The 25,459-nt window shown below is 36.4% G+C and overlaps 1 protein-coding gene across 1 annotated transcript; it reads left to right on the plus strand.

The window, feature by feature from the left end:
• Positions 1 to 2,223: 2,223 nt before the first annotated feature.
• On the plus strand, positions 2,224 to 18,107 carry LRRD1 (leucine rich repeats and death domain containing 1). The gene is made up of 5 exons (XM_037066053.1): positions 2,224 to 4,164; positions 8,242 to 8,440; positions 15,108 to 15,269; positions 17,180 to 17,297; positions 17,927 to 18,107. Exons 1-5 carry the CDS (start codon positions 2,224 to 2,226, stop codon positions 18,105 to 18,107), a joined length of 2,601 nt encoding a protein of 866 aa, XP_036921948.1.
• Positions 18,108 to 25,459: the final 7,352 nt, after the last annotated feature.

A 25,459-nucleotide genomic window follows, 5' to 3' on the forward strand; every position in this document is an offset into this window, starting at 1 on the left:
CCTGACTCAGAATAAGCCCTGAGAGTTCTTTGAATGTTATCTATTGTTTAATCATTTCTGCCTGACAATGACTGATGAACTTTATTCCTGTGCAACTTGAACCTAATGAAAGCCTGTCAAGGCAAGGGCCAGTGAGCTCTCCTCTTGAGAGAGAAGCCAAGCCGTCCCTTTTCTTCCACAGGACTTGGTAGTCCGCATGAATTTGTCTCATACCTCATCCACGATGTTGTGGATCCCAGAAGCCAGGATCCACATCACTATTTCCTTCAACAGGTTAGGGAAGATTTCCATCATTATTTTTTCACATAGTTTTCAACTTCTTGCTTTCTCTTTTCTTCTAGCATCCATATCATGTGAATGTTGGTATATTTGAAGTTGTCCCAGAGAATCCTTAAACTATCTTCATTTTTTGGATTCTTTTTTCTATGTGTATATTCTCATATCAATACTATATCATCTTAATTACTGTAGCTTTATAAATTCTGATATTAACAGCAAGTCCTCCCATCTGGTTTTCCTTCTTTAAGAGTATCATGATTATCCATGGCCTTTGTACAAACACTTTTAAGATCAGATTGTTGAGTTCACAGAAATGATACTAGGATTTTTATTGGAATTGTATTGAAAATATATATTATTTTGAATAGAATATCTCTCCATTTATTTAGATTTTTTCAGAAAGCAAATTGACTTTTATACATTGACTTTGTATTCAGCAACATTACTTAATGTTCTTATTGACTCTAACAATTTATCTGCATATGACCTTGTATTTTCTATATGCATAATTATATTATCTTTGACTAATGGCAGTTTTACTTCTTCTTTTATAATCTTTATACCTCTTTTCCTGGCCTTATGCCATTGGCTGAGGTCTCAAGTACTATTCTGAATAGAAATGATGATAGGGATCAACATTTTCTTGCTTTCAATATCAAAGTTTTCATTATTTCACTACTAAGTGAGATATGTACTGTACATAGTTTATGGACGCTCTTTAACAGATTAAGAAAACTCCTATCTATTCCTAGTTTGCTAAAAGTTTTCTTTAAAATCATGAAAAATGTTGTAGTTCATCAAGTGTTTCTCCATTTATTAAAGTGACTGTATGTTTTTTTCCTTTAATCTCTTAATGTGGCAAATTATGTTTATTTTTAATGTAAAATTTAAACTAGTATTGTTATATATTGTTGCTTTTTATAATATTTAGAACAGTTTTTGAAAGTTTACAGTTTTTGCATTTTTGTCTTGAGCACAATTGACCTATAATTTTCTTTTTCATATTGTCCTCATTTGGTGTTAATGTAAAGATTAGTATTAGTCTCATAAAACAAGGTGGAAAATTTCCCCTCATTTTCTATTCTCTTGGAGAGTTTATGAAATATTGAAACAATGCTAGTTCAATAGGAAGGATTTAATTTAGGGAGTTGTGTAGACAAGTATTAGAAAACTTAAAAGTAAGAGGGAACTGAAATAATGAAGATAATAAATCTAGAAAGTAGCTATCATTTTGGGGATATAGATACAAAGGAAAGAAGTTGGGTTATTAAGAGTTACATATTGGAGGAGGGATCTATGGGAGCTGGGACCCAGACATCTGAGGAGGGGTGCTGCCCAGCTGTGCAGGTACCTCAGGAGTCACATAAAAGAATTAAAAGTCAGTCTTTAGTCCTTGAAAAGGTTTCACTTCTAGTTTACTGTTACAAAAAGCAACCCCTCTTTCTTTAAGACATTTTACTTCTACCTACCAAAAAATTGTCATAATGCACAGAATTTGTTGGGACAAGAGACTTCAGTATCATATATAAACCTACAATGTACCCAATGCATATGGTACTCTGCATGTTGTATGAGGGGATCACTGGCTATACCCTTTGTCTTCCAAAAATTGGTTGAGTTCTTTCACTTCTTTATGAATCCTTTCTAATTTTTTATCTTTTTATTTCTTTCTATAACTTTAATGTGATTTCAAGAGTATCATATGATGCATGAAATCAAAAAACTTCTTAGCCAATAATCATATATTAGCTATAAATATAATTTTATATTTATCAAAGTTCTTATTTTAGAATAAAATGTGTATTTCGATTCATTTGTAATATTGACATTTTAATTACATCTCTTCTTTTAATGTCAACATTTGTTTTCTAGGTTCAAAGAAAACACATCAAAATTAAGATGAGTTATAATCTTGAATTGGTATAAAACCTATCAGTAAATAAGATGTCTGAAAAGGAAGATAGTTCAGAAGAGGCAGAGGATACCACCAGTCAATTCAGGAAAGAATTTAAATCACAGTTGGTAGAGGAACCTAATTTTATTAAAGAAACATCAGGTTTATTAAGGGGAGCTTCTGATGGGAAACTTTTCCACCAGATTAGTGACATGCGTCCCACAATGGACACATCAGGTGCACATGACGATACATCCACATCCTTCTCTGAAAGTAAGTCTAAGGGAAATGAAGAACAAAGGAAAAGTCAAGTATCTGAAAATGGCACTACATATGACATCTTGCAGTCAACAGATGAAACTTCACCAAGTCCATCATTGTCAGTATCTGAGATGACTCCTGAATCTGAGGCTTCTTCTGTTGACTTCCTATCTTATGATACATTAGGAAGAATTAGTCCACAACTCTCTGAAGAAAATGAGAAAGGACTTGGCATAGATAATGTAACAGTTAATCTCAAGGCCAAGGGTTTACAAGAATTCCCTAAGGATATTTTAAAAATAAAATATGTAAAATATCTATATTTAGATGAGAACCAAATCAAAAGTTTTGAAGGAGCAGACTTAAATGAGTTGCTAGGACTTGAAATTCTATCCTTGCAAGATAATAGGTTATCATCACTTCCATCTGAAATTCAGTTACTTCACAATTTAAGGATATTAAATATCAGTCACAACCAAATATCACATATTCCTAAAGAAATATCACAGCTTAGGAACATCAGTCAACTTTTTTTAAATAACAATTACATTGAGAATTTTCCTTCTGACTTAGAAAGTCTTAGAAACTTGGAAATTTTAAGTTTGGCTAAAAATAATTTAAGACATATACCAGATACTCTGTCTAGTTTAAAAAACTTGAGCATTCTCAATCTGGAATATAATCAGTTAACGATATTTCCTAAAGTTCTGTGCTTCCTTCCAAAGTTGATTTCACTAAACCTTACTGGAAATCTAATAAGCAGTTTGCCAAAGGAAATTAGTGAGCTTAAAATTTTAGGGAAACTTTTAATGGATCACAATAAACTTACGTTTTTGCCAGTGCAAATTTTTCATTTGCTCAGAATGCAAGAACTCCAACTGACTGACAATAAATTAGAAGCTATTTCACACAAAATTGAAAATTTTAGGAAACTTAGGATTCTAACACTTGATAAAAATTTATTGGAAGAAATACCAGAGAAAATTTCCAACTGTGTAATGTTGGAATGCCTTAGTCTTAGTGATAATAAATTAACAAAACTTCCTAAGAACATCTATAAGCTTAAAAATTTAAGAGAATTCCATGTAAACAGAAATATGATAATGAGAATACCTGAAGACATCTCACACCTTACTAATATGTTCAGTCTAGAATTTTCAGGAAATATAATCACAGATGTTCCCATTGAAATAAAAAACTGCAGGAAAATAACTAAAATTGACTTGAGTTATAATAAAATAATATATTTTCCATTAGGTTTGTGTGCTTTAGAGTATCTCTATCATTTGAGTATTCATGGAAATTATATTTCAGAAATACCTGGGGATATATCTTTCAGTAAACAACTGGTTCATTTAGAGTTTAATGAAAACAAACTCCTCATATTTTCTGAGCACTTATGTTCTCTTATTAATCTTCAGTACCTGGATCTTAGCAAAAACCAAATAAGGAAAATTTCACCATCTATTTCCAATATGGCATCACTACGTGTTCTTATTTTATGCTGTAATAAATTTGAAACTTTCCCTATAGAAGTGTGTACTTTAGAAAATTTGCAAGTACTTGATATTTCAGAAAACCAAATACAGGAAATCCCTTCAGAGATCTGTAACTTAAAAGGAATCCAGAAATTAAACATCTCAAGCAATCAATTTGTAAATTTTCCTATTGAACTGTGTCAACTTCAATCACTGGAAGAGCTGAATATAAGTCAAATACATGGGAGAAAGGTAAGAGACTGTTATTTTGGGTTTGGGGGCAAAGATGGGACTGGAGGGGGTCAGAATCTAAGCTGTAGTGAACGTGTTTTAAATGTAGATGGACTGTTTTATTTTTTAAAAGTTGGCTTTTTTTCAAAACCTCAAGCATAGCTTATAAATTACACTTCTCAACACAAAGCTGTATAGAAAAACATTTCATTAAAATGAAATGCCAAGAAAAGCCAAAAATTTTATTCATTTTTTAAAATTTTAGTTTAATTATAAAAAGAGTTTTATTTTTTAAAGATTTTATTTATGTATTTTTAGAGAGAAAGGAAGGGAGGGAGAAAGAGTGGAAGAGAAACATCAATGGTTTCCTCTCATGTGTCCCCTACTGGGCACCTGGCCTGCGGCCCAGGCATGTGCCCTGACAGGGAATCCAGTGAGCGACCCTTTGGTTCATAGGTCTACACTCAGTTGTAGCCTTGGCTGGTGTGGTTCAGTGGATTGAGTGCTGGCCTGTGAACCGAAGGATTGCTGGTCTGATTCCCAGTCAGGACACATGCCTGGGTTGTGGGCCAGGTACCCAGCTGGGGGTGTGTGAGAGGCAACCACAAGTTCATCTTTCTTCCTTTTCTTTCTCTCTCCTTCTCCTCTCTAAGAATAAAACAAATAAAACCTTTTTAAAAAAAAGTTACAGATTAATATAATCACATTATTGGAAATTTGGAAAATTGAGAAAAGTAAAAAAACGAAATTCCACAAGCACATCACTGTAATATAACTCCTGGTCATATGTTGACAACTTACTTTTATTCTTTTTTTGTTTTCTTATGCTATGGTTTTATAAGCAATTAGAAAAAAGATTACATTCAAGTTTAAATTCTTCTATTTTCACTTAATGTGTTGTAAGCATTTCCCCATGACATAACATAATTGTTATAACCAATACACTGTTATGTAACTAATTTCTGCTAAGCATTTAGAGATGTTGTGATTTTTTCATCATCATAAATAATGCATATGATGAACTTTGTAAATATAGCCTTTTCATATTTTACTATTTCCTTAGGAAGTTTCCCCTAAAAAATCCATAGGTCAATGGCAATAAATGTTATTTCATTTTACTCAAACTGTAGGAGTGAATTTTATGAAATAATTAAAAAAATAAAACATTACAGATTTATACAGACTTGTATTAATGAAAAGGATTTTATCTGGCTATCTTTAATTTGACCATCACAGTCAAATTAAAGTCCTTTGCTAGAGGCCAGACTATTATCTAGCAAGATTTTCCAAAATCTGTTCCTAAAAAAAGTAGTGCCATGACCTGCTCTGAAAGAAAAAAGAATGGAAGGAAGAAAGAAAAGGAGGGAGAGAGGGAGGGAAGGAGGGAGGGAGGAGAGTAAAAAAAAAAAAAAGGGTGGAGGGGTTCCTATTATCAAACAGGTTTGAGAAGCACTGGGTTCTCTCCTAGAGTCACAGTGAATGTCAGTATATTAAAAGGTCTCAAGGGTCCTGCACTAAAGAAACTGGTTTGTGTCTATTTAACCCATATTTCCCAAACTTAGCTTATCTTTCTTAACCCATCACCTACTATACTGCACGTTTTCAGAAAGGCTAATTCTGGAATAGTTGCTTAAGTTAGATGGAATTAATAATGACACATGTTATATTTTAAAAGATGTGTTTGTATTAAAAGATACTTTTTTTTTCTGTATTGTAATCAGTGAATTCCTTAGTTAATTTATAATCCTTTTTCTCCTCCTGTGTCTTAACGGGGAAGTTTACAGGTTGTGCCCTTAATTTTCTCTTTACTTTTTTAATTTAATTTTTTAATTTATTCACTTAAAGAGAGAGAGAGAGAGACATCAGTTTGTTGTTCCATCTATTCATGTATTCACTGGTTGATTCTTGTATGTGCCCTGACCTAAGATGGAACCTGCAACTTTGGTGTGTTGGGATGACACTCTAACCAACTGAGCTACCCAGCCAGGGCAATTTTCTCTTTGCCATTAACTCCTTCCTAGACCTCACCACGCCATGCACATGATCCTCAAATCTACAAAACTGCAGCTAATCTCTCACCAGTGGTCTAGTCTCATAGTTCTTAATTTCCCCGGAAATTCTGTTCATTTACTCTTTTATTGTCTCAAACCCAACATAACTTCACACTTACCTTTCTTCCTTTCCAAATCTCTCCATCGTTGTTTGTGATGTCATTGTCTTTAAATCTGCCAATCTAAAAATCATGGAATCATCTTTGACTGTTCCTTTTCCATTACCATTACACTGAATCTTACACCAAAATTGTCTCATTTTTTTCCTCTGAAAAAGCTCTTTGGATCATGTCCCACATTTTCCAGTGTCACTCTCTCCATCCTGATCCATGGTCACTCACTCCATGCCTAGACTACTCCAGGAGCCTTCTGACTATTCTCTTTCATCTAGTCTCCTCCCTTTTATCAGAACTTGCCAAAACCACCAGACTTCATTCCAGAGGACTGTTCTCAGGAATCCAGATGGCATATCTATTGCCTACTCAGAGTGGGTAGTTGCAAAGGCACCAGTCCACCTCGTTAACACATCATTTTAAAGGTCAACAAGCCCTGGCTGGTGTAGCTCAGTGGATTGAGCGCGGGCCTGCGAACCAGACGATCGTGGTTTGATTCCCAGTCAGGGCACATGCCTGGGTTGCAGGCCAGTTCCCAGCAGGGGATGCACGAGAAGCAACCATACATTGATGTTTCTCTTCCTCTCTCCTTCCCTTCCCCTCTAAAGATAAATAAATAAAATATATACCTAAAAAAAGGTCAACAGACAGGAAAAAAAGTGATTTACAAATGTCTTCTGAAAAAGAATATCCTAAATGTTGGAAAGAGCACTTTGATAACTTCCTTAGGGTGGGGGGTGACATACCCAAAGGATTACTTTACATAATAGCAGAGATGGTCACTAAACAGTCATCTGAAGGTGAATCGGGTTAAACGCTGGGTTTTTATTTTGCTAAGTGAAGAAGGATGCACAAAAGGAAGCTTCCATCCTAGCTCTATCACCACACAGTTCTCAGGCATTTCTCTAATCAATGTTGAAGTAGTTAAAGAATATGTTTGAAAATTGTGAAACTACGGATCTGCCCATGTGTCTTGATCTGTCTCCTACCTCATAGGCCGAGCTCTTAAGACTTCCCACGCCTGGTTCCACGCTCCTTCTCCAAACATAGCCCCCTCTCTAAACATCCGCATATCTGCTATTGTACTCTTTATTTTGGCATTGAATTACCTATTACTTAATGCTGTTTCCTGGTTGTTTCATATGCATATATTTTCTTCCCATTTTACTCTCTTTGAAGCTACGGATTATCTGTTACATTTTTTCTATATATCTGGAAGAACCTTGAGCACAATATCCAGTATTTACTTTGCTTGGATATTTCTGAGGGACCAATATATTCAAAGTTCTTATATTCACTCACAGTATTTCCTTTATTTCAAAAGCCACTTGTGATGGCCTTATTTCTCTGAATGTACATATTTTTCCTTCACCTTAGCAGAATATATTAACTTCTGCTATTGTGCAATACTTTTTGTACTAGGAATATTTATTTGAGGTTACATTGCCAAATTGTGTGAATACACTCTAAAGAAGTTTATTGAGCATTTATGCAAAATGCACCATGCTTAGGAATACGTAGACACAAGGAAAAACACACAAGGAACTAATAAACAGCAATGTTGACAAGAGTAGGAATAATTAGATCCGATGTGGCACGGAATAATTGGGGAAAAATTCAGGCAAGAGAATAAACTACAGCAGAGTCAGATTTAGCAAGGGAAAAGAAGGATGAGGTGGCAATGAACACTGAGTGTCTGGAGAGAGAGGAAAGTGGGTTAGCAAGACCAGTTAAATTGGTAGCACGGGTCAAACTGAGGAGGTACTCAGATGCTACATAATATGTGGCGGGTTTTAGCAGGGAAGGGAGTTGCAAAAAAATTGTGACATAGTGAAAACATCTCCTCTCTAAGACAAAAAAAATTTCTTCCATTTGATTTTAGAAGTTTTAGTCACGTACATATTTTAAATATAATTGTTTAATCTTTGTTACAGTTAACAAGACTTCCACAAGAGCTGTCTAATATGACTCTACTTAAAGGACTTGACATCTCAAATAATGCCATCAGAGAGATTCCAGAAAATGTAGGGGAGTTGAGAAGTTTGGTTAGTTTCAATGCAAACAACAATCAAATAAGTTACCTGCCACCATCTTTTCTATCTTTAAACAAACTCCAGCAACTACAGTTGAGTGGTGAGTGTCAAGCATAAGCAATAAATAAAATTGTTAGTGTCACTGTTGCAAATTTTACTAACAGGAAAGAAGGGCAAACTTACCTGTTTGTAGTAGTAATGTAGTAAGTGCCTACTGGAAGGAAATGGCTATCATAGGTACAGAAAATGTGAGCAGAGCATAAGGTCCAGTTCCTTCCCTGAAAGATGTCATAATCCAACTGGGGAACCTGGACATTTTTTTTATTGTCATCTCTGCCTATACCATTCCTTCCCTTTCTGAACCTGATCTCATCCCTCCCTGTACACACAATTACCTATACAACCTTTGGTCGGCATTTTATGTTTTCCCTCCTCTGCTGACTCCCCTGATCCCTATAATATTAGGGATATAATATTCTAATGCCTTATAACCTTTTACAAAATAAATAACTAATTCTAAAGAATTCTCAAGGCAAAACAATTACTAGACTGGTATTTAAAAATTATTATGAAATATTTCAAACTTACAGAAAATAAGCACCAGTGCCCCTATTTCCAGATGTAAAGAATGTTGATTTTGTGGTATTTACTTGAAATATTTTTGATTGTTAAGAAATAAAATAATAGAGTTGAAACTTCTTTTGTATCTCTCCCCAAACTAGAAGTAACCACTAAACTGCAATTGGTGTATATCTTTTTATCATCCATATTTTTAATATATATACATGTATGGACAGATATGCACATATGTATGTAAGTATATCCCTAAAAAGTATTTTGCTTTTAAACTTCATTAAAACTTTACTATATGGTTTATAATTTACATTCTGTAACTTTTTTCATTTGTCATAGTTTAAAAATTAATCATGTTAATATATATGTATATATATACATAGACTTGTTGCATTCATTTCTAAATGCTGTATAATATTAAATTATATGGTTAAACAACAATTAATCAATTATCCTGTTGATGGACAGTTAAGTTGTTTCCAATTTGTTCGCTACTATAAATATCTTTGTACATGTTCCTGGTGTTTATCAGCCCTGAGTTTCTTTTTTTCTCATTACAAAAGTAATACACATTTACAGGGCTGGGAATACAAGACAGAAAACTGTACTTGAACAAGAATTAAATTTAAAAAAAGTAATACACATTTATTACAAAAAATTCAGAAGAAAACATTAATTTGAAAGTTAATGTCCTTCATAAACCCATACCCAAAGACAACCATCACTGACAGATTTTTCCTATTATTCCATCATTCTCCTCCATATTCTAAACACCCATTTACTCATTCAATATTTACTGAGTTCCTGCCATGTATCAGGCACCACTCTAAATGCAATAAAAATTATATGCACTGAGTTTCTTTAGTGCACAGAGCTATAAGTAGAATTGCTGGATCAGAGGATATATACATCTTCATCTGCACCAGATTTGGGCACACTGATCTCCATAGTGGTTGTACCAGCTAAATGCAAGAACAGCTGAGTTTATGAAATTATATTTTTTCAGTTAAAAGTAATCTTTACTTTATAATTTTTAATCCTCACCTGAGGATTTAGAGGGTCAGGAAGGGAGAGAGAGAGGGAGAGAAACATCAATTGGTTGCCCACTGTACACACCTTGACTGGGGACAAAACCTGCAACCCAGGCATGTGCCCTGACCAGGAATCGAACTCACGACCTTTTGGTTTATGGGAAACACCCCAACCAACTGAAGCACCAGCCAGGTGCAAAAAAGAAACGTTTGTAATGGCAGGGAGCCCTCTTAAATTTAGAGAACTTTCAGATTAAGAACAAAGTTTCACCTTTTTGTTATTGCTGTACTACTAGTACAGTGACACCTACAGTAATGTACCAATATTTAGATATAATGCAACTGGCATTTTTGTCCTGAATCCCCAGAACTCCGAGTAAACTGGCTATGCAGGTGTACACATTAGTCATTTTGTTAATTTTGCAGTAAGTCACAATAACAGCCCTGCAGTTGAATTTTTGGTACCCCTTTTATGGCAAAGTTTTACTGTTTTTAGAGAGGTTATTTGTCCAAGTGCAGGACATGGCATATTCCACCCATTAAAAGAAAAAAAAGAGGCTGCCCACAACCTTCTGGGCCACTGGAGCATACAACCATCAACTGGGAGCATAGTTCTCCAGAGGCCTTCTAGTACAGAATCAGAGAGAATGGGGAGGCCCTGGCTGGTGTAGCTCAGTGGATTGAGCGCAGGCCTGCGAACCAGACGATCGTGGTTCGATTCCCAGTCAGGGCACATGCTTGGGTTGCAGGCCAGTTTCCGGCAGGGGTCAGTTCCCTGCAGGGGATGCACCAGAAGCAACCATACATTGATGTTTCCTTCCTCTCTCCTTCCCTTCCCTTCCCCTCTAAAGATAAATAAATAAAATGTTTTTAAAAAATTAAAATTAAAAAAAAAGACAGAATGCGGAGATCACAGACTCTTTTTGAAAGCTTAGCTAGCTCTCTGTTAGTCCCCATCATAATTAGAAAAAAATATCAGTCAGGATCCAATCCGAAGACAGAGACGACAGCATTAGTTAATGACCAAGTGTGTTATTAATTACGTATGTGAAGGGACAGAAAGAGAATCCTAAGGTTGTATCACAAAGGTAGCAACGGCAGGAAGCAATAAATAACCACCCAATGTTTGAAATTAAAGTTGGCATTATTAAAACTTACAAGTTTAAAGGAGAGGCCACGCTGAAGTGAAACTTAGACATCTGAGGATGGAACACTGCTGGGCTGGTGCTGAGTTCTCTGAGTGTGTGTGTGTGTGTGTGTGTGTGTGTAGTGACTTTTGCCAGTGTTGGAAACACTGCAAACTGCGTTCAGCTGTAGCTATGGCAAGGAACTGCTGTTGGTGGGGTAAAAGAGTGTTGAGCCCACAGACGCAGGTTTGGAGCTAAAAGGCAATTGCTAAACAATTGGCATATCCACAGTCACCAAATTTTATAGCCGAACGTAAAGTTAGAAAGGCTGATTTCAAGTCTTGTAATTTAATGTTTCCTCCATTCATAAAAGGAAGCTAAGAAGAATGCCCATGCCATAGATTTAATGTGACTAAAGGAGATATTTAAAGCAGGGAGCATACTGTGAAAGCACTATTAAATAAGACATCTTGTGAATAACCCCCCTCTGTCCCACTTTTTAGTGAATTGAGGAAGATAACCTCTTAGAACCTCAGTTCTTTCATCATCAAGATAAAAAGGTTTTAACTTCTGCTTGTCTATAAAGTTGTTGTGGGGATTAGATAAAACTTATGAAAATACTGATATTTTGACAAATGTCAAATTTATTTCACCAATAAAAAGGGATTTAGATACTAATTTCTTTTCTCATAGCATGGGCATTAGAATAGAGGAGACCTTAGAATTCTAGCTCCACAATTCACTAGGAAGTTTGTTTTTTTTTAATGTTAAGCTTCTGTTTCTAGTCTGTAAATGGAAATGATATCTACTATTTGGACTGTGAGCATTAAGTGATCAATCACAGAAACTGATGCGGTGTAAGTTTAACAGATGTTAGTGCCTCTCCTCCAGGAGCCGAAAGATCAAATGAAAGGAAGGTAGATAGATGGACATGTAAGCTGTTTATAGTTGTCCTCAGAGAGAAGAACCTCACAGTTCTATCTACAGATCAGCAGTGATGATGCCAGCATACAGGCTCTTATCGTCTCCTTTCGGCAAGACAGCTAGTTATGCGAGTGCAGTTGTATCTGTTGTTTACACCTGGCATCATTCTGATGGTCAGTGCCTGCGCTAAACCAGTTGTTAAATATTTTTTATATTGTTACTTTTTACATGGATGAATATAGCTCCTCCTGAAAGGACTCTCACCTATAGTCTCTCTCTTTCCTTTGTTATTGCCAGTATTTTAAAATACTTTTTATTGATGTATACACATACCAGAAAAAGTACACATTGCCTCAAAAATTAAAATTAAAAATAAAACTACCATATGATCCAGTAACTCTACTTCTGTGTATTTATCTGAAAGAAACAAAAACTTGAAGATCTATGCACCCCCATTTTCAAGGTAGCATTATTTATCTAAGTGTCCACCAAGGGATAGACGAGCAAATAAAATGTGGCATGCATATGCAGTGGAATATTATTCTTCCATAAACAGAAGGAAACCTTGCCATTTGTGTCAATATGGATAAATCTTGAGGATGTTATGCTAAGTGAAATAAGTAGAGAAAGACAAATACCATATGACTTCATGTGTATGTGGACTCTTTTTTAAAAAAATATTTTATTTATTTATTTATCTTTAGAGGGGAAGGAGAGAGGGAGAGAAACATCAATGTATGGTTGCCTTTTGTTCGTCCCCTGCTGGGAGTGGGCCTGCAGGGAACTGGCCTGCAACCCAGGCATGTGCCCTGACTGGGAATTGAACCGCAGTCCTCTGGTTCGCAGGCCTATGCTCAATCCACTGAGCTACACCATCCAGGGCTGTATGTGGACTCTTAAGAACAAAACAAAATTCGTAGATAGAGAGAACAGATTGGTGTTTGCCAGAGGTTGGGGGGGCGGGGGTAAGGGGTGGGCAAAATGGGTGAAGGGGCTCAAAAGGCACAAACTTCCAGTTATAAAATAAATGAATCAAGGGGATGTGATGTACAGTATGATGACTATAGTTAATAATACTTTATTGGAGATTTGAAAGTTGCTAAAAGAGTAGATCTTAAAAGTTCTTATTGTAAGAAAAAATTTATAACCATGTGTGGTGACGGATATTAACCAGAGCTATGATGGTGATCATTTCATCTTATATACAAATATCAAATTATGTTGCTCACTTGTAACTAGTGTGTTCACTATATCTCAATTTTTTTAAATGTATATATTGTAAGTGTACAGCTCAATGAATTTTCACACACTGAAAAAGCCCACATTCCAGGACCTAGATCCAGAAATACCCTTTTGCTTTCTCTCTCTTCTCTCAAACAGGGTTAACTATTATCATGATTTCCAATAGTGTGCCTTAAATGAAACCTTTTGTGTCTGGACTTTCACTCAACATTTTGTGTGTGTGAAATTCATATTATTCTGTGTAGTTATAGACCATTCACTTTTAATGCTGTATATAGTGCACTATATGAATATAGTCTTTTATTTATTGTGCTGTTGATGGAACTTTTATAGGGAAGCAGTTATTTCCTTGTGGTCAGCTAAAGTTCATGATTTCAAAAATAAAAAATAAAAATAAAGTTCATGATTTCAATCCTTTTAAATTTATTAGGACTACCTTTATGGCTTTATGGCCCAGCATACAGGCTACCTTGATAAACATACCATTTACTCTTTACTCTTAAAAAAAACTATTCTGCAAATGTTAGATACGGTGTTTTATGAACTGATGTCCATATAGAGCTAGTTGATTGATAGTCTTGTTGGACTCTCCTATCTTTACTGGTATCTATGGCTTGCTATGTTAACTGCTTAGAGAGGGGTGTTAAAACCTACACCTATGGATGTGGAATTGTATATTTTTGCTTTGTCAATTTTTTTCACACATTTTGAAGGACTGTAATTAGCTTAATCCCCACTTGAGGGTGGACTAGGTTTAGTAACTCCAGTCTAAGGAACAGTATAGAAAGGAAAAAGAAATCCACACATTATATTGAAGAACCCTGGCAGACTCTGTTTTAGCCAAGGGATCAAGTTTAATAACCCTACTGATGTCATGGGGGTATCAGGTACCCTGATGTGATGTGATGAGAGCACTTCACCTCTGTGCTATTCTTTCCAAAAACCTATAACCCACCTAACCACAAGAAAACAAATCAGATAAATGCAAGTTAAAGAATATTCTACAAAATACCTAACCAGTACAAATCAAACTGTCAATATCATGAAAAACAAGGAAAGATTGAGAAACTGCCACAGACCAGAGGAGACTAAGAAGACACAACTATGCAGTGTGCTATCTTGGATCAGATTCTGGATCAGCAAAAGGACATTGATGGAAAATCTAATGAAATCCAAAGATATCCAAATTTTGTATAACAGAATGTGCCAATGTTAGTTTCTTAGGTTTGAACAATGTAACACAATAACATGAGATAACATTAGGGGAAACTAAAACTAGCTGAGTAGTATACAGGAACTCGTTACAATTTCTGCGACTTTTCAGTACACCTGAAATTATTCCAAATAAAAAGTTTATTTAAAAAATTACCATCACACCTACTCTGTAAAGTGTTTTCCTGTATTATGAGAGGAAAGCCTCCTTTCTCATTTAGGTATCCTTTATGAGAGAAAGAAACCACTGCCATTTCTATATCTCCTCAGTAAGAACTTATGATTCTTATGATTTGCCAGCATTTTGAGGGTTCTCTGGTGCTTTGCCAGTGAGACACAGTAGATGCCCTACAGATAGTTGTTATTTGTATCTATAGCTTACTTTCTTTTTTAAAAATATTTTATTTTTGAGAGGGGGCGAAGGAGAGAGAGAAAGGGAGAGAAACATTGATGTGTGAGAGAAACAACAATCAGTCGCCTCTTGCACACTCCCAACTGTGGACCTGGCCTGCAACCCAGACATGTGCCCTGACCAGGAATCAAACCCATGACCTTTAGGTTTGCAGGAGAATGCCCAACCCACTGCGCCACACGAGTCAGGGCCATAGTTTTCTTTTACAGAATGGTATAATTCAATTAAAAATTGTTTTTCTATTAGGAAATAATCTTACAGCCCTGCCTAGTGGTATCAATAACCTTATTTCACTGAAGAATATAAATTTTGATGATAACCCTTTGCTGAGACCTCCAATGGAAATCTGTAAGGGAAAACACCTGTATACCATTGCACGCTATCTACAGAGGGCAGATGAAAGAGATGGTAGGTGATGAGTGAGTGACTATAAGTTATTTCTAGTACCATCTGTAAATTAAAAGATAGTTTGTTTTAACTAGAGGCTTTCATTCTGGCAGAAACATTAAAATATTTATCATCTTTCCGTTTCAGATTAGCACTATTATTTATAATTCAGATTATTTAATCTGGGTCCAAACAAACTGAATCATTGAAAAACAGTCAAGTTCTAGTGGAACAGTGGGCTGCTTCCTACCTATGATCTCATTGCCCTTCAGTAGGTTTTTCATCATGGTTGTTGCCAGACTCAGAGAATCCACAACCATATTTCTCCATCACTGCTGATGTGTATCACCATACGTAGTTGTCCTAAAAGTCACACTTGGCTTTGAAGGAGTCCACAGATGATGCCAGTCAAAGTTTTTGGCCCACTATAATCACCTGTCTGCAATCCTTAGTCTTTGTTCCTTCTGTCCTTAAGTGCTCCTTTAGTTGTCCTGATTATTTCATAGAGATATCCATTTTCTTTAAATGTCCTTCCACTGGTTCAAATAGAGACTGTTTTCTCCAAGTCTCTAGGAGGGAAGTTTCACTGTCCAATTCGTTCCCTGCAGCTGGGTTCCCAATGACTATGCTTTTTCCGCTGACTCTGATTTTGCTGCTCATTGTCAATCCTCAGGATAAATTCAGATTTAGGACCTCCATTTTAATGCAGCATTTAAGAAGTGAATGCTGTTCCAGAAAATGGACTGTACAAAATTGTCTCCCCAAATTATTCTATCATGTACCCTTGTGTTAGGTAATCAGAAGCTTACATCAGCATAATCACATAATCTAATGAGATGGTCACTAAAAATGTACTCTATTCTTGTAAGACACAATATACATCCATATTCAGAAGGTTTTACAAGACTCGAAACTCACTGACAGGAAAAATCCAAGAAATAAAAGTCAGTTGCTGTTTTCTCTAACTTGCTAACTAAGCCTGCTCTGCTAATTATTATCATAAAAAGAGACATATTGTGGCAACTTCATTTCTATGAAATAAAGTTTTTAGGGGTTTCTAAGGATCCCCTACAACAGTATTAATACTGTTACCCAGTAAGATAGATAACTCCTAGGATAGATAGGAGTTATCTATCCTATTAGGTAACAGTACTTGAGAAAAGGCTGTAAAATTCATGATTGAACCTCCTTGCTAAAATTCTGTTACCTGAACTCTTCAGGAAGGAGGATTCATATGGTTCTAACCTGTATGGCAAAAGTACAATGAGCAATGGTAACAAATCAAAGTCAGCAAAAATGAGAAGTCTAGCCATCTCCTTTCTTTATGCCTGAGGGGCCTTCATACTGCAGGATGGGTGCCCAGAGGGAGTAGAGAGGATGTCATCATGGGAGATGTATTTATTGTGCAATTAACAAAGAACATGAGTCACTTCCTACAAAGTTTACTTAGAATATTATATTTTCATTTTTATCATTAGCATATAATCTACCTTGAGGGATTAATAGTATGAATGAAATAAACAAAGCCTAGAACATATTTGATATGATTACAGAGGGGTTAGAGATTGCTAGTTCTTAAAAATTCCCAAAGTACCTTAGGTGAACAACAACAAAATAATATAGTTTAAATTAGCTAGAAGCTTTTTTTCCCTCTATATCTGAGACAACATTCATCAAATAAGTTATTTGAATATAAAATGTAAATATATACAACATATTTATAGTAGATGTGAACTTGGTGCCTCAAGACAATATATAAAAAAACACATTAAAAAGCCAGTTTGTATATCTGGTCTGCATTTTACTTTCCAATTTCACTTGTCATACACATTTGGTAGGGGCACAGAAAAAATGTAGATACAATATTAACTTAAAATAGAGTATGTTTTTCTAAAATGATGGACTAAATTTTCTTTCATGCTCAAATACAGAGAAAATTTTAGAGAAGATCTTCAAGATAGTTGCCAACAATATCACTAAAGCCAACTTTAAATTTTTCTGTCAAAAATTAAACCTGGTACTCTCAGAAACTGATATGTCTACAAAGAGGTATGTATGAATGACAACATATGGTGTAAGCTTATTATTCTGCTCTGATTTATATTATACTAATATCACACGGTTGTGAAACATTCATATTAACATGAGCTCTAATTTGCTATGAAACAGTGATTTTAGTTTATTATATATTTGAGATCCATGTGAGTATAAGTAGTAGTTAAGAATAAAGGATCTGAGAACAGAGTGCTTAACTTTAAATCCCAACCAGTTTTGTGACCTTAGTTAAGTCTCTTAACTTTTCATCACATTCCTCACTAGTAAGATGGATATCTTTACTTAATAGAGCTGTCATATGATCAAGTTATAAGGCATGTAGCAATGAAGCAATAATGTACTGGTTTTTACTAAATAATCCATAATTACTTTTTTGAGGTCTTGAATAAATCAGAATTAAATGCTAATTTAACTGTTGATTTTCTACAAGGAAGCAAGGGGTGATATGGGGTTAATATTTCCTCTCTATGCGCTAAACTCTGCCAATTTTTTATATGGACTATCTTTACCAATTAATTTAATCCTCATTTCAATTCAGTAAATTGATTTAAAAACCTAGACATATAGTATTTAAGTAGCTTAAAACAATGTTTTTACATTAATTATTATTAAATTTTTTTCAGCACTGTTTCATTAAGTGAGGCAGTCCACCAAGCACTTACCAGATGGAGAATGAAAAATAACAACTTGTCCTCTGCTGCTTTAAAGGACCAACTAATTCGAGCGCTAACTATGATAGGAGCATATGAAATTATCGACAAAATAACAGTTTTACAACTTTCTACATGTACAATTAAATTCTGAACAGAGTATCCATAATAAAAAACTGAAAACTTATGCTGTATACTTCTATAATTAAAACTGCATATAAAAGAATTACATGTCATGTCTCTTTACATGCATTTCTTTTTTAAAAAAATATTTTTATGATTATCTTACTACAGTTAGATAAAAAGTTAGATTACTTCTCACAATCATTTCTCCTTTGCCCCGCTCCACTGCGTACCCCTCATTCCCTCTGGCAATCCTCTCACTTAGTCATGTCCATGGGTCATGCATTTAAGTTCTTTGGCTACCCCATTTCATATATAGTACTTAGCATCCCCCTATTTATGCTATACCTACCAATTTGTACTTCTTAATCCCTGCACCTTTTCTACCTTTCCCCTCAAAACTAATAACCCTTCAAATAATCTCCATATCCATGATTCTGTTTCTGTTCTGCTTGTTTGCTTAGTTTTTTAGGTTCAGTTGTTGATAGTTGTAAATTTATTGCCATTTTAATGTTCACAGCGTTTATCTTCTTCCTTTTCTCACATGAAAACTAAATTCCTTAGTTAAGGGATTAACTAAATCCCTTTAACATTTCATATAATAATGGCTTGGTGATGATCAGCTTCTTTAGCTTTACCTTGTCTGGGAAACACTTACCTGCTCTTTGATTCTAAATGATAGCTTTGCAGGATAGAATAATCCAAGTTGTAGGCCCTTGCTTTTTATCACTTTGAATATTTCTTACTAGTCCCTTCTTGCTTACAAAGTTTCTTTTGAAAATCAGCTGATAGTCTTATGGGAACTCCTTTGTAGGTAACTATATGCTTTTCGTTTGCTGCTTTTATGATTGTCTCCTTATCTTTAATCCTGGGTAACTTAATGATGATGTGTTTTGGTGTGTTCCTCTTTGGGTCCAATTTCTTTGAGACTCTCTGGGCTTCCTGAACTTCTGGGGAAGTTTTCTTTCATTATTTGTTCAAATAATTTTTCAATTTCCTGCTCTTTTTCTTCTCTATCTGGCACCCCTATGATTCAAATGCTGGTGTGTTTGAAGTTGTCCCAGAAGCTCCTTAGCCTATCTTTGTTTTTTTTTTTTATTCCTTTTTCTTCTTGCTATTCTGATTGAATGTTTTTTTCTTCCTTAATTTCCAAATCATTGATTGGATTCTTGGCTTCATCTACCCTACTGTTGATTCCCTATAAATTTTTCTCTATTCAATTTGTGTATTCTTCACTTCTGCCTGGCTTTTTTTAAAGTTATGTTTTATTGACTATACTATTACAGTTCTCCAAAATTTTCCCCCTTTGTCTTTGCCTCCAGCATCCACCACTCCCTCAGGTAACCCCCCATCATTGTTCACGTCCATGGGTCATGTGTATAAGTTCTGTGGCTACTCCATTTCCTATACTGTACTTTACATCCTCATGGCTATTCTGTAACTGTCTATTTGACTTCTTTTTCAAATATATGTTTGAATACAGTTGTCTCCATTTTCCCACCACCACTTTCCCCTACCCTACCCACACCCACCTCACATCCTCAATTCCAAACCCCCTTGGCTCCATCCATGAGTCCCTCATTCATGTTTATTTACATCCCTTTCCCTTCTTTCCCACATTATTTCCCTCTTCCCTCCCCTGTTACTATATATATCAGTTAAATCCATTTGATCTAGGGCATTGTTCAATGCTGTAATATCCTTGTCGATATTTTGTTTGGGAGATCTGTCCATTTTTTACAGTCCCCTAGTATAACTGTATTGCTGTCTATGTCTTTCTTCAAGTCCTCCAAAACTTTCCTTATGTATTTGGGTCCTCCTATGTTGGGTGCATATATATTTATAATGCTTATGTCTTCTAGATGAATTCTTCCCTTGAGTATTATGAAGTGTCCTTCTGGATCTCTTTTTATTGTCTTTGTTTTGAAGTCTATTTTGTCAGGTACAAGTATTGCTACCCTGGCTTTTTTTTCCCTGTCCATTTGCATGGAATATTTTTTTTTCTAGTCCTTCACTTTCAGTCTGTGTAGGTCTTTTGTTCTGAGGTGGGTCTCTTGTAGGCAGCATATGTGTGGGTCATATTTTCTTATCCATTCAGCTACCCTATGTCTTTTGATTGGAGCTTTTAATCCATTTACATTTAAGGTTATTATTGATAGTTACTTATCCATTGACATTTCACTCCCTTTGGACCTTTGTTCCTTTCTCTCTCACTGTTTTTCTTCCTCTTCTTAAAGCAGTCCCTCTGGCATATCTTTCAGTGCTGGTTTGGTGGAGGTGTATTCTCTTAGCCTTCTTTTGTGTGGGAAGTTGCTTATTTGGCTTTCCATTTTAATCGAGAGCCTTGCTTGATAGAGTAGGAGACCTTTGCTTTTTATTACTTGGAATATTTCTTGCCATTCCCTTATTGCCTTGTAATGTTTCTGTTGAGAAGTCAGCTGTTAGTCTTATTGCGGTTCCGTTGTATGTTACTTCCAGTTTCTCCCTTCCTGCTTTTAAGTTTCTCTCTTGGCTTAAAATTTTGACATTTCAATTATTATGTATCTTGCAGTGGGCCTCTTTGGGTTCATCTTGATTGGGACCCTCTCAGCTTCCTGGACTTGTGTGACTCCTTCTCTCACCAAATTAGAAAAGTTTTCCATCATTACTTTTTCAAGCAGGTTTTCTATCCCTTGCTCCTCTTCTCCTTCTGGTATCCCTGTGATATGAATACTATTACGTTTCATGTTGTCCTGCAGTTCCCTTAACCCCTCTTCATTCTTTTTCAGTTGTTTTTTTCTTGCTCGTTTTGGGAGTTTTTTCTACTTTGTTCTCCAGCTCACTGATTCGATCCTCTGCTTCACTGAGTCTGCTTTTTATTTCTTCTACTATGTTCCTTAATTCAAACATTGTATTCTCCATTTCTTCTTGGCCTTTGTTATTTCTATATCCTTTTTAATGCTGATATAGTTTGCAGTAAGTTCCCCATAATTTTCCTTTAGATTGGGGGTTGTTTCTTTGCCTTCCCATTGTTTGTGGGATACTTCATGTTTGCTTCTGTTTCTTAAATTGATCTGTTTTGACTTTCTGACTTCATGGTGTGAACTTCTATAGTTGGAGGCCTATGAGATACAGCAATGCAATATCCTTGATCACCTGAATCTGATATTCTTGGGATGTCCTTTATGCCTTTTATGCTGGTTTTGTGAATGTAATTGGGTTTTGATGGTTGTTGGGTCATTTTTCATGGGTCCTTCCCTGCCACTGGTTGACTGAGGGTCACTTCACCCACCATGTCTTGTGGGCTCTTGTGCAGGTGCTGCCTGAGCAAAACCAAAGCCCAAGAAACAAACCTGTACCCACAAATACAACCCACCCCACAATCCCACTATCAATAGCTAATGAACCAGTATTAATAACGGTGTAACAAGATTAAGACTATTATAAGAAAAGAGAGTGGATATGAGAAGACCTACTGAAAGAGAAATGATTTTGAGAAGGTAGAGGGAGGAACATTGACAAGAGTTGGGAGTCAGAGCAATGGAAGGAGAGAAGGTAAAGTTTACCACATGAATAAAGGGAATGAAGAGTGTGTAATAGAGTATGAGAAGGACAGCATATAACATTAAATTTAAACAGGAATTAAAACAGTACAAAATAAAATAAAGCAAGAGAGAGAAAGAAAAAGGAAGAAAAATATTAAATAATTCATAAAAATATAGGAGCCAAATTGGAGAGAAAGACCCACCAAAATACTATCAACCACAAGTGAGCTAAAATTAATATAGGTGGTATGGGAATAAGAGGAAAAAAAGAAACAAAGAAAAGTCTAAGAGATGTTTAGAAGATTGAGAGTGATTTTGTAATAACAGAGGGAGAGGGAATATTAAGGGTGAGGAAGAAAAACTAAACTAAGTGAGGGAAAAATTAAAATTTGTAATGTAAAGGAATAGAAAAAAGGGAAAATAAAGAAAAAGGTCAGGATAAAAGAGAAATAGAAGACAAAGAAGAAAAAAACAGGCTAAGAAGGCACAATTAAAATTTGAGTAAAAAAAAAGAGGGGTTCAGTAAAATTTGTTATTTGAAATACAGAATTAGTGAAGCTCTAGAGATAACCTTGAAACTATTATGCCAGAACTACCCCACCCACAACCAACTAGCAAAGTTTGTTACAGGTGTAGAGAGAACACAGGTACTTTAACAGCCAGGCAAAAAGATGTGAAATGACCCTTGACAAGAGAATTTGTTTTGAGTGTCTGGACAGGGGAGAAATAGTAAGAGTGTGGAATGGAAACAAGTTGTAGTTAGAGAGAAAACCAAATTTGAAGTGAGAATATTGCCAGGAAAAAGGAAGGTAAGATGGGCTAAGAGAAGGGAGGAGGAAAATATGTGAATTCAAATACATCATAGTATAAAAACTAGTGACTTATTATATATAAATTTGCTGGACAAAAAACAAACATTATAAAGCTATGCAGGAAAGAAAATATTGCAAATCATGAGGACCAGAGTGTCTTTCATATCAGTAGTCTCTTGTATTTCCCACTGTTTTTTTTTTTCTTTCTGGATCTGTCTCTGGTGATGTCAGATGTTGACCCCATCTGACCTTAGGCAGCCTGTTCCATACTTCCAGTGATCTGCTGTCACTGGCTGTCTCTTTCAATTGTTAATATGGTCCCTCTGCACTCAGCAGTCAGCTTTAAGCACTGTAAGGCGGGCCTGAATCCCTCATGTGGTGGGGGCTATGGTTTCCCCTCAGGTAGCTGCTGCTTGGAGGGATGTGGTCTGCCTGGTCAGGATGATTACTGAGCATGGGAATTGGCTCAGCTCTGGATCCAGGCAGCTACTTTCTCAGGTCTCTCCCCAAAGCCTCTGTCTCAGGCTCTCTTCAAGTCTCTCTAGTCCACTCTGCCACTCCTTTGCCAGTGATCTATTGTCTCCGGCTGTTGTTTACCTTGAGCCTACTCTCTAGGTTCTCTCCCTAAGGATTCTGTCCCATATCTTCTCAGACGTCTCCAACTCACTCTGTCTCTGCCTTTGCCTGAATCCCGGGTAAGTGGCTGCAAATGAAAATTTGTATGGTGGTCCTTTAAACAGCCCTTGTGTCTCAAACCATCTGTCTCTGGCAGAGAGAAGCCCTGCTGCTTTTTCCACTGGTTGTTATCTGTGTATTTTTGGGGCTCTGGTGTTCTAGGCCGGGAATCCTAGCTTAGGGTTTAGACCCCAATCTTCTTCAGGGGATCTAACTCGCTGATTAATTATCCCATTGGCACTGCCGACCATGGGTGCCCAGACACCCCTCTCAAGTCTCCACCACACTCCTTACCAGACCGGTTGTGCCAAAGCTGGTTCTGTATGTGCGAAGCTCTTTGGCTATTGCTCAGTTATTTGTTCTGAGTGGTTTATCCACAATTGAGTTGTAATTCCAGACTAGTCCTGGGAAGAGGTCAGTCTGACTCCCATTCATTCCTCTGCCATCTTCCTTCTCCCTTTATTTGACTTCTTAATTCCCTCATCTCTTCACCTATTCCCCCACAGCACCTCCCATCTGGAAACCATCAAAATGCTCTCCATATCCATGATTCTGTCTCTGTTCTTCTTGTTTGCTTAGTTTGTTTTATAGATTCAATTGTTGATAAATATGTATTTATAGTTTTGACCTTTTTCTTAAAGAAGTCCCTTTAATATTTCATATAGTGGGTTGGCAATGCTGAACTCCTTTAGTTTTTCTTCTCTGGGAATCTCTTTATCTGCCCTTTGATTCTAAATCATAGATTTTCTGGGTAGAGCAATCTTAGCTACAGGTTCCTGCTCTTCATGACTTTGAATATTTCTTGCCAATTTCTTTTAGCTTGCAAAGTTTCTTTTCAGAAATCAGCTGACATTTTTATGGGAACTCCCCTGAAGATAACTAACTGCTTTATTCTTGCTGTGTTTAAGATTCTCTCTTTATCTTTAAGCTTTGGCATTTTAATTATATGTGTCTTGGAGTGGGCTTCTTTGCATACAACCTGTTTGGGATTCTCTGTGCTTCCTGGACTTGCATGTCTATTTCATTCACCAAATTAGGGAAGTTTTCTTTCATTATTTTTTCAAATAGATTTCCAATTTCTTGCTCTTTCTCTTCTCCTTCTGGCACACCTATTACATAAATGCTGGAAGGCTTGAAGTTGTACCAGAGGCTGCTTACAACATTCTCATTTTTTTCTTATTCTTTTTTCTTCTTCCTGTTCTGGTTGAATTTTTGTTTGTTTTTTTTGGCTTCCTCATGTTCCAAATCATTGATTTGATTCTTGGCTTCATCTACTCTACTCTTGATTCCTTGAAAATTGTTCTTTATTTCAATTAGTGTGTCCTTCATTTATGCCTTGATTTTTTCAGTACTGTTGGGGTTCTCACTAAGTTTCTTGAGCATCCTGTTAACCAGTGTTTTGAACACTGCATCTGATAGATTGCTTATCTCCATTTTGTTTAGTTCTTTTTCTGAGGTTTGATCTCTTCTTTCATTTGGGCCATGTTTCTCCTTGTGTTTCTTTCTATGTATTAAGTAGAGCTGTTGTGACTTCCTGTCTTGAAAGCATGGCCTAACATAATAGGTGTCCTATAGGGCCGAGTGGCACAACCTCCTCTATCACCCAAGGTGGGTAGAGGTGCGCCCTCCATGTGGGCTGAGGACACCCTCCCCTTGTAGTTGAGCCTTGATAGCTATTGCCAGGTCAATGGGAGGGATTTACATAGACCAGTCACCTGCATGGATTGGCTGTGAGACTACTGACCACCAACTTGTGCTCTCCGTGTAGGATCAGCTCTGTAGGGGCAGGATGGTGGTGCTCTGAGATGATCTGTAGCTGTCCACTGAATGCACAGTCTCTTGGTTTTTCTGGGTGGTGCAGGCTAAGGTTAGCCTTCATCTGTGTATCGCCCACGGCCACCCTACCTGAGCTATAAAACAATCTGAGATGGCTGCTACTTGTGCTGGGCTTGGAGATTCCCAGGCAGAGCCAAGCTGTGAATCTAGGCTGGCTGCTTCTAGTGCCAGGCTGGGGACCTCTTAGCAAGAGGTATGGGGGCTGGGGACTCACTGAGGCTGGCTATTTGTGAAGATTTAGGAAGTTGTGAAGCATGAGCCAAACGAGCCATTCACATGGAAAAGAATCTTGGGTAAGTTGGATGGGACAGAGTCTCAGGGCAGGTCAAACAGTATTAGCCAGGTTGATGGAGTCTCAGATATGGTACCAGCCCTCCAGCTTTGTTGGGGAGGGTTCAGAAAAGGCCTCTGCCTGCATTTCTGTCTGAGAGAAAGCTGTCCCCCAGCTCTTGCCTTGATGCCAGACACTTCAGTCCTTTCTTGCATGCCACTAGTGCCTTTCAAACTGCAACTCCAGTGCTGCAGCTCAGAGGGAG

Source organism: Sturnira hondurensis, unplaced genomic scaffold (genome assembly GCF_014824575.4).
Source record: "Sturnira hondurensis isolate 20B ecotype Veracruz unplaced genomic scaffold, ASM1482457v3 Scaffold0016462, whole genome shotgun sequence".
NCBI classification, from domain to species: Eukaryota; Metazoa; Chordata; class Mammalia; order Chiroptera; family Phyllostomidae; genus Sturnira; species Sturnira hondurensis.